The 10,411-nt window shown below is 41.5% G+C and overlaps 1 protein-coding gene across 1 annotated transcript in view; it reads left to right on the forward strand.

The window, feature by feature from the left end:
- The window catches only part of fblim1 (filamin binding LIM protein 1), a 47,678-nt gene extending 39,906 nt beyond the window's left edge, over positions 1–7,772 (forward strand). The window contains exons 5-8 of the mRNA XM_039755462.1: positions 1,167–1,336; positions 5,245–5,423; positions 5,645–5,765; positions 7,047–7,772. Coding sequence (XP_039611396.1) covers positions 1,167–1,336; positions 5,245–5,423; positions 5,645–5,765; positions 7,047–7,160 — 584 coding nt within the window. The 3' untranslated portion in view covers positions 7,161–7,772. The remainder of the gene's footprint in view (positions 1–1,166; positions 1,337–5,244; positions 5,424–5,644; positions 5,766–7,046) is intronic.
- Positions 7,773–10,411: the final 2,639 nt, after the last annotated feature.

A 10,411-nucleotide genomic window follows, 5' to 3' on the forward strand; every position in this document is an offset into this window, starting at 1 on the left:
TCAGTTCCCCAATGATGATAATTCCAAGAAATTTAAAACACTCTGATATAGATAGGAGTTTGGCCTGCTTCTGTGCCAAGCTCCTTGGCTTTGATTATTTAGCGAAAACGTTGTTGCCTTGGCACTGCTGTATGAGAAGGAAAACCTTTTCTCTGTAAGCTGTCTCGTCATTGTTGATAACCAGGCCTATGATGGCGGTATTACCTGAAAATGTATACTTCACCCAGAAATGATTTTTGTATTGGTTACCCCGATGTGGTTTGTAGTGATGGCTGAGAAAAAAGTTTAACTTCAGGTTTTCATAGAGAATGGAGACAATAAGAGTTCTCATAGAATAGGCATCTATGTGGACAAACGCTAGACAACAGCACACAAATGAAAATGTCCAGTCCATACCGTACCATACCATTTTCCCAACTCGCTGAATCCTAACACAGGGTCACAGGGGTCTGCTGGGCGCAAGGCAGGAAAACACCCCGGGCAGGGTGCCAGCCCAAATGTCCATGAAAAAAAAAATCTCATGTTACTTGCGTTGCATAATCCACGTGTCAATTATCCAGCAGGCATTTTTTGCAAAATATAGTTAAATAAAATATTTCCAGAAAATCAGAACAGTGCATGAACAGGAAGCACATTCACATTGGATCAAACTTTAAGAATTATAACACACAGACACAAAACGTAACACAAGACATCTCACTGGTCCGACCAGGATAACCTCAGAAGGCACACAACAGGGAGACAGATGGCCCTGACTACAGTCTGACTGACATGGACTTTCTGAGACCCAAGGAAAAGATTTGTGTGCGTGTGTGTGTGTGTGTGTGTGTGTGTGTGTGTGTTAAACTGAAATCAAAAGGTATAAAGTCAGTATGTTGACATGTCAAGTTGGCACACCCTAACACTGTACTTGTGCCCCTTATCCCAAATCAGATTTTAATTAATGTCAAAGGCCTTCTATGCTACCTTGGTGAAATGTAGAAACCGAATAAGAACAACTGCTGGCTGGCAGGCGCTTACAAAAATCAACTTTATGAGATGGCATCTGTCACATCTCTTAGCATTTGCACCTTTGTCACTCTGCAGCAAAGAATATTTTCATGAAGTGCTTTGTACAGCTGGACGCTGGCCTAAATACCTGCTAAAGGCTTTTGTTTTCCTTTCAGACATCTGTGGATTCTGCCATAAGGAAGTCGACCTCAAGACTCCAGCCATAGAGGCAATGAAGAAAGTTTACCACGCTGTGTGCTTTACCTGTCGGACGTGTAACCACCCCCTGGCAGGACAGCTGTTCTACAATAAAGATGGCGTGCCAATATGTGACCCGTGTTACAAGGTATGGTGTTTCAATTTGGGAATTCATCATAGGTGACTTGAGTGATCACACTCAAAAGAAACCTATAAAGAAGAAGGCATAACTGGTCATCTGGCATTGGCATGGAATACAGAGCAGGGACAGAGGGTGGCAGCAGCATGCAGTGTGAACAAACAGAACAAAGAAAGAGGAGATGGTAATCTGCAAACGTAAAGATGGAACGTGGCAAAGCACTATGGGTTATTAATTTTAAATGTACATTTACAGTAATGGATGGTATGATGACAGGCTGGTTAGGGCTGCTGTCTGACAGTGCCAGGGATCGAGGGTCAATTCCAGCCCTGGCCACAAACTATGGAGAATTTGTATGTTCTCCCAGTGTTCACATCACTTGTTTCCTCAAATCTTGTTGCTTCAAAAATCCCTGTGATTGGCTGCTTCTATAACTTTTTTTTTTTTGTTGCAGGCCACTTCTTAGTGTTTAGAGATTTTGCCACTATACCTGAATAGATGAGTTCCTACAGGTTTGTTTAGGGAATAATGGCCGATGTTCCACAGTGGTCAGTGCTGGGGCCACTGCTATTTTTAATGTATATAAATGATTAAGACAGGAATATAAGTAACAAGCTGGATAAGTTTGCTAAAGATATTAAGATAGGTGGATTAGCAGAAACTTTGGAACCGTTATATCATTACATAAGGACTTGGGCAGCAGGCAGGCTTGGGCAGATCTGTGGCAGATGAAATTTAATGTCAGTAAATGTAAAGTGTTACACATAGGAAGTAAAAATTTGAGGTTTGAATACACAATGGGCGGTCGGAAAATCGACAATAAAACTTATGAGAAGAACTTAGGAGTTGTAGTGGACTCTTAAGCTATCGACTTCCAGACAGTGCTCAGAAGCTATTAAAAGAAGGCAAACAGAATGTCAGGTTATATAGCGCCTTGACGTGTGGAGTACAAGTCACAGGAGGTTAATAACACACTGGTGAGGCCTCATCTGGAGTACTGGGTGCAGTTGGGTCTCCGGGCTACAAAAAGGACATAACAGCACTAGAAGAAGTCCAGAGAAGAGCAACGAGGCTGACTTCAGGGCTACAGGAGATGAGTTATGAGGAAAGATTAAAAGAGTTGAGCCTTTAAAGAAGATGAAAAGGAGACCTGAGTGAAGTGTTTAAAATTATAAAGGGAATTAGTCCAGTAGATCAAGACGGTGACTTTAAAATTAATCAAGAACACGGGGACACAGCTGGAAGGGTAAATTTCACACAAACATCAGGAAGTTTTTCTTCACACAGAGAACCACAGACACTTGAAATAAGCTACCAAGTAGTGTGGTGGACACTGGACAGTAGAACTTTAGGGACTTTCACAACTCGACTTGATGTTATTTTGGAAGAAAGAAGTGGATAGGACTGGCGAGCTTTGTTGGGATGAGTGGCCTGTTCTCGTTTAGATTGTTCTAATCTTCAGAATGGTAACAATATAATCGAGGTAGTGCAAAAATGCATCGATTACTGATTTTCTCTTATGTAATAAGACCTTAACATACTGTGGTATATGGCTGGGGCCCTTGCCTACACTTGAAATACCAGGGAGGGAGTGTATCCAGAGCATAACCTCCCCTGGAATACTAGGTGGCAGCCCCCCTGGGTTGCAGCGGCACCTCAGACTCCTGCAGAGCTCTATGGCAGCTGGAGTTTGGTGTTTGGTGCAGCCCTGTTGGGTTCTGTGGGTGCCACCAGGGGTGCTGCTACTGCCGGAAATGTTGGCAGAAGTAGGTCACCAAGCACCTGAAGCACTTCCAGGTGCCTTATAAAAAGAGCCAGCAGCCACTACTCTGGGAACCAGAGACAGGTGGGAGAAGACAAAGCTTGCCAGGGGGAGTGGAGGAAAAGAGAGAGAGAAAGAAGAGAAGGAAAAAGGAAGAAAGAAAATTGCACTGCGGTTGTGCTTAACTGTGCTGTACAGGTGGGAAACTGGGGAAGGTGTTTCAAACAAGGGAAAAATAAAAATGTGTGTGTAGAACTTGTGTCCTGCATCTGTCTGTGTTAGGTTTGGGCAGCAAGAGTGCCCAGTGTTGGCCACAATACTCTTTTTTAGGTCTTCAGAACACTTAAAGCATCAGTAAAGGGTTTCTTCATCTCTGCAATCTGACCCACTAGCAGGACTTCACTTTGGAGTGTTCTGAGGTGGCTTAACTGAGACACATACATGTTACTTAATCTTAAAGGCCGGTGAATCCTTCGTATTAGCCAGTCATTTTAGCAGCAGGTCAATCCTCTGCACAGCACAGACATGAATAACTGATCTACTGATGTGTTAGGAAGAATGAAAAAGTCTTTGTTAAGGTCTTGTTACATAACAGTAAAATAATAATAGATGCATTTTCGCAGAACCTAAAATGTTACCGACTAAACATAAAAATGATCATTTTTTTATTAAGCACCTTTCCGTAGCTCAAGGTACCTAACAGAAATTCAGATATTAAACAACAGAAACATCAGTGCAAAGACACTGGTGTCAACAGTATCAGAGATTTCTACCAATAAATACTGTATTGCTGCTCTAAGTCAGGGGTCTCCAACACGTCGTTCGCTCGCTCGCTACCGGTAGCTCACAACCCCTTTTCAAGTAGCTCACCAAAGGGTTAATGAATCCTCCATAAATTTGAAAACTTGATTAGTCACATTAGATGTGGGCGATCTTTCCAAAAATTCATATCACGATCCTTTTAACACAAAATCACGATCCACAATCTGAATTGCAATCTGTCTTTTCAATGTGGCAGGCACTTAAGAGACTATCTGGACTCCAACTCATCAAGACCTAAGTAACACCTTATTTTAAATATCAGACAAAGTTGAGTTCAATTGTTCTCTCGTATGCTAGCTAAGCAGAGTTAAGGACCACCGCCCGAAGCTGGCCGGTAAGCTAGAAGAGACCCTCCCCTCGGTCTGCTGTGTGTTTCTCAGATTCACTCTTATAAATGGTTACCGCCAGCAAACTCTGATAGAGAACGAAATGAGAGAAGTCAAGCAAATTGTAGAATAAAAAACGATTAAGTAGTTCATTTATGAAAAGCGGTCAGACAAACAGAGAGACATTGGAATTTCTATATTATATATTAGTAAACCTTCAAAATAATATGCAGTTAATGTCTCAACAGCATTCTCAGCATTTCTGGAGCTTAGTAGAGGCAGATAACTAGAAGAATCTTCACCAAGCAGCTCTGAAAATGTCAGCTTTGTTTGGGTCTCCATACCTCTGTGTGTCTGATGTGAATGTCATGAAATGAAAGTTCAGAACAAGACTGACAGGCAAACATTTAAATTACTCTATAAGAGTGAACCTAAGGGGGCTCCACTCCACCAGACACCTCAGTACCAGTCATCTGACTAACTAAAAAACAACATCACACATGCGACTGGACCTGTGAATAAAGTGACACAGTGACATGTGACAAAATGACAAATGAAGAAGTCAGATCTGTGGATTTGGAATTGCATTGTTTTGTTTTAATTCAATAGTGTGAGATACTCTAGAAAATGCATACGGACGTACAAAATGCACTTGCAGGTGAACTAAATATTTTTTGTGATATTTTAATGCAAAATGTGAGCTGTGGACACCAACATTTTGTAAATGTTCAGGCAAAACAAGCTTATTGAGTTTGTTTGGGTTGAAATAAGCTATGAGAAGAAACATTAGAAAACATGAGTAGCTCTCGGCCATTTTCATTCTGTAAAAGTAGCTCTCAGGGGGAAAAAAAGGTTGGAGACCCCTGCTCTAAGTATTGCCCTCTAAATGATTTTGGCCTTTTTATACCCTGCGTAGTGCACTGCCCTCTGGTGGTGTTGAAAGTTCATTGTCAGTTTTCTCCCAGGCTAACGTTAACTTTTCTTTTCCTCCTCCTTTTTTCTTCCAGGCCACTCTGGAATGTTGTAGCCACTGCGGTCAGGTGATTGAGAGCCGTGTGATCCGTGCCTTGAAGAAAGCTTTCCACCCTGAATGTTTTATGTGCTCGGTGTGCCAGCACCAGATAGGCGAGGAACGCTTTGCTGTGGATGACAATGGAGAGGTGTACTGCCTCCAAGATTATTACAGGTGTCCTCTTGTTCCTCAGCTTGCTTGAAAATGGTGGTGTGAGATATTTGCTGTTTTGTGATATTGGATGGGAAGCATGGGGATGCAGTTTTATAGCTGCTGGTAGAAGTGCCATCCTCGTCACTTGAGTGTCAGTTAGAGATGGTCGTGAAGGACGTGAAGATTAAGATGTCCGTGCTGTGCAGTTTTTCAGCGAGACCCCTCTTTCTTTCCCTCCATAGGAAATTTGCCTCCGAGTGCAGCGCATGCAAGAAGCTCATCATCCCTGGAGAAGATGGAAAGGATGCATTCAACATTGAGTGTATGGGTCGGACATTTCATGAGGCCTGCTACTGCTGTGAGGCAAGTCTCTCTATTATTTAAAATAATCCTGTGACGAGACAAGACTTTTTGGAAGATTTTTTCAAGTCCCGCGAGACGAGACTTTGGCCATGAGATTTTCTCAAGTCCCGCCCTCCTCTAAACCATATTCAACCACGCCCACGGTCCTCTCACCTCTCATTCGTGTGAATGCTGTTGACAGACACAGTTTCTGCACTCTCAGCTCTTATAAATTTTCACGTTTTCCTAACTTTAAGTTCCCAGTTAAAGAAGATGTATCATGTCCAAATCTTATTGAAGAATTTCATCATGAAGGGTTATAAACAGAAAAAATGAGTACACAGGCAATCCTAGCACCGAGAAACGATGAAGTCAAACGAATTAACGGCAAAAATGTCGATCGGTTACACGTCAAATTGGTTAAATGCTCATCAATAGATTATGCTGAAATAGTTGGTGGTGATCGTGTGGAAGAAGAAAACAACAACTTACAATATCCCGTAGAATATCTACAACCGTTAACACCATCCGGTCTCCCACTGCATGAATTACTGTTGAAAGAAGGATGTATCTAAGAAAGGTAATGTAGTACATCTTCAGGGGATAACATTACACAACAAAGGAGATCTTGATATGCCATTCGTATTGAAACTTTAACAGTTTCCCGTTAGAATAGATTTTGCTATGACAATTAACAAATCTGAGAGCCATACATTCAAAAAAGTCGTTTTATTTAATAGAGAGAAAGAAACGAAATTCAATCGCGGGCAGTTACATGTTGCGTTGTCACGATGAAAGTCCAAACACAGAATTAAAGTTCAATGCGATATTGACGAAAATTTTATTTAAAAATTGTTTTTACTGAAGTTTTACAGTAAAAGTGTGAGTTTAAAAAGTATCTACATGTTCATTTCAAAGCCAAACAACAAAATCGTATTACGCAACGAATAACTCTAACACAACATGAAACATCATTTACTTTCAATTTATTACGTTTTACTATTTTTTTACTATGGTTAATCACTTGCTGTAATGTAAAATAGTTAGTTCTATTACACATATGTAACAATTCCCATGAAAATAAAAATCTGTTTAAATTGTACATCCGCATCCCCATATGCGCGCACCTGGACTGCACGGGGATTGGCGAGCAAAGTAAGCAGGGGGCAAAGCCCCCTAGTTGTCCATAAGGTGAACAAAACTGTGTGTTTATGTGTTATTTGGATTTATTTTGTGTTGATTTTAAAAGAAAAATTACTTTCTGATCTGCTTGTTTTGTTTTGTCTTCTTGTACTTCTGCAGAATTGTGGCATTTCTCTGTCCCCTGAACCAAATGAAAAGGGCTCGTTTCCCCTTGGTGACCGTATGCTCTGCAAGGCCTGTCACCAGATTCTGAGCCAGCAAGGTGCCAGCTAACGGGCTTAACCTGCATCCACGATATCTTCAACCATTCCTGCATACAATGGGAAGATAGAAAATCATCATCTAGACCGTCTGATTGGTCCTTGCAAGAGCCAATATCTGCACCTCAAATTTTCCTATTTTCAGCAAAGCCAGCGAGTGAATGACACATCCTGTGGTCTTTTGTGGAACGATGGCTGTGCCTTAGCACCACAAACTGTGACAAAGCATCACACTCATAGTGCCAAAATTCAAAAATCTGCCATCATAGATGCCCGGTATTATTAAAGCTCCTGGATTCACTGCAGCTCCAGAACGTGAAGACTGGGAGGGCGTCAAACCCAATGGGAGTGAAGCCGTGTGTCTGTCCCAGAGGGCTCCTTTTCACTCTGCTGTTTTATTTTCAATCAGTATGCCAAGTGTAATTTAACTTGTTCAGACAAACAAATCCCAGCATTACAAGATGGTATTCAAGAAATTGTTAATATATTTGCTTATATATATATATATATATATATGTGTGTGTGTGTGTATGTGTGTGTGTTGTGATTATATGCCAATGTATCTATTTACCCGTCGCCAAAGGACCACATACATGTGAATAAAAATTGCACAGTATTAAAAACACCCTTGCTTATCATGTCTGTTAAATCAACCTGCTCAATCCAATTTAGGATTATTGGGAGCAGGCGCCGATCCTGAGATACCATTGTATCTTCCACTCAAATCTTTGTCTAATAGGCAAACTGCAGTGGGTCCAGGTGGTCTGCCTCCTGATCTGTCTCTACTGATGTAAACATTCCTTAGCTGTTGGATGGGGATGGTCTGTGGCTCGCTGGAGTCCGTACTCCTTCTCAATGAAGAACCAGGTGGAGATTTAAAATGTGTTGTGAAGCCTCAATCTTAAATTACTGGCTGCATCTGAATATGACAGATAGTGAATCACTGTGATGCTTTGCCAATTAATTAATTACAGTGTCAGAAAAAGATTGAATCATTATAGATAGATAGATATGAAAGGCACTATATGATAGATAGTGGCAGACAGCTGGGACCCTTGCCTGGCCGGTACGCTCCAATGATGGAAGGACCGGGAAAGAGGACAGGTCAACCCTGCTGGGGCCAGGGGGCGCCTGAACAGTCCTGGAGCTCTGGATTGCAGCACTTCCGTCACATTCGAAGTGCACTATAAAGGAGGCCGCCTCACTCACTTCAAGGAGCCAGAGTCAGGAGGTGGAGGACAAAGCTTGCTGGGAGAGGAGTGGAGGTGGCAGAGAAAAAAGAAAGTGAAAAGAAAAAAAAGATTTGGGGGGTGTTGTGCTTGGACTGTGTTGTATCGGTGGGAAACGGGGGAAGGTGTTTCCCACGGGGAGAAAGATAGAGCGTGTGGCGTTTTGCACTTGCATGTATCTGTGCCTGTCTGGGTTTGGATTTGGGGAGCTGTACTTCCCCGTGGCTTCCATAATAGATAGGTAGATGATAGATAGATGTGAAAGGCACTATATGATAGATAGATAGGAAAAGCACTGTATGATAGAGAGATAGATAGATAGGAAAAGTACTATATGATAGATAGATAGATAGATAGATAGGAAAAGCACTATGATAGATAGATAGATAGGAAAGGCACGAACGATAGATAGATAGATAGGAAAGGCACTGTATGACAGATCGATAGATAGATAGATAGGAAAGGCACTATAAGATAGATAGATAGAAAAGGCACCATATGATAGATAGATAATTTGATGTTTTAGCTGTGAGGTTGTTTTCGGTGTAATGGATCTACTGAGCTCATGTTTAGTCACTCTGTCTCTGAGCCGTCTTTTATTGTATTTCTACATAAGTTACATGTAATGGATGGAGCAGAGGCAGGAGTGGACTGCTTGCATATAATGAGGCGTACTGCTGTATTCTGGGGCAGTAGAAGAAGGAACTTACCGTGATCAATACATGACCAATATCATTATTACTGTGCTGAATAAAGAAAGAATCATTATTAGCAAATTGAATAAATAAATACGGCGTACCTTTCTTTTATGGTAACACTCGATCATCCACTCCCGCCCACATCTGACCCACCCTACCCCGCATCCTGTCGCGAAGGGCGTATTTTCTGCACAACCGCAGGCATTTCACTGTTTTGCTCTCAGGAGTGGCTCTAAAATACAAGTTGAAGCAACTGCTCACACGGTAAAATTGAAAGTAATCTGTAGCTGAAGTTGCGCAGAATGTTGAAGAGAAATGAGTTTGCAAATTGGCCAATGCTTTTCAGGGGGATTTTTCAAAAATGTGTACTAAGAGATGTCCTTGAGATGTCTCAACTAACACTGAACTGACCAGACAAATATCCCTGAAGCAGCGTTAAAGCCAAAAATTGCTAAACGGGTGGGCAAGCCACAAGCCGTTCTGGTGGGTGGTTGATTTTCCTGAAATCCTTAGACTCAGCCTTGTCTTTTGTGTGTAAGGCAGCGACTTGCACGTCACAACATGCACACCCAAAAATGGGATTAGATGAGCAACCTGATTAAGGCAGAAACCTGATTTCTTAAAAGACCTCCATTTACATGTGCAAGTATGCTTCTGGAGTTCTCCTTTAGTAAAACGCTCTGACATCACTAAACTGCACAAAACAAAAGAGCTTGAAGCCTGTGATAATTTGATTGTGTTTTTATTAAATACATTGTGGCCTTCATGTGTTGTGAAGTAAATCCAATCCATCCTCTTGTTATGTCTTCAAACTGAGTCCCCAAAGATTCAACAAATGAACACCGGCCACTGCGTCAGCTGATCACACTGATGTCTCTAGCAAATGGCTGGATGACAACTACACTGGCGCATTACTTGTAGGTTTTATAGAATTTTAGTCAAATATTTTGAATCAATACATGATAGTATTTTTATATATTTAATAAAAGTATATACTTGTATGAAGTTATAACAATGAATTATTAAACATAAGGATAAGAATTGAATTTAAGTAAAGGATTAACTAAATGTTACTCTAAACCTGGGCATGTGAGGCTGTCACCCCATCTTAGAGGAGCCACCAAGATAGTTGCTAAGGTTAAAATGAAGCAGATGAGTAACAAACCCCCCCATCTAGAGAGGTTAGGAGCAGGCGCACCCACCACCTGACAAACCAACTCAAGATCCCAGATTAGGACCCGAGTGCAGTCAGCAACGGGTGGCACCTCAGCACCACACGAGTTCAGATGGAATGGAACCAATGTGAGGTTTTTTTTATGGTGGCTGGAGTGCCAATT

Source organism: Polypterus senegalus, chromosome 6, assembly GCF_016835505.1.
Source record: "Polypterus senegalus isolate Bchr_013 chromosome 6, ASM1683550v1, whole genome shotgun sequence".
Taxonomy (NCBI): Eukaryota; Metazoa; Chordata; class Cladistia; order Polypteriformes; family Polypteridae; genus Polypterus; species Polypterus senegalus.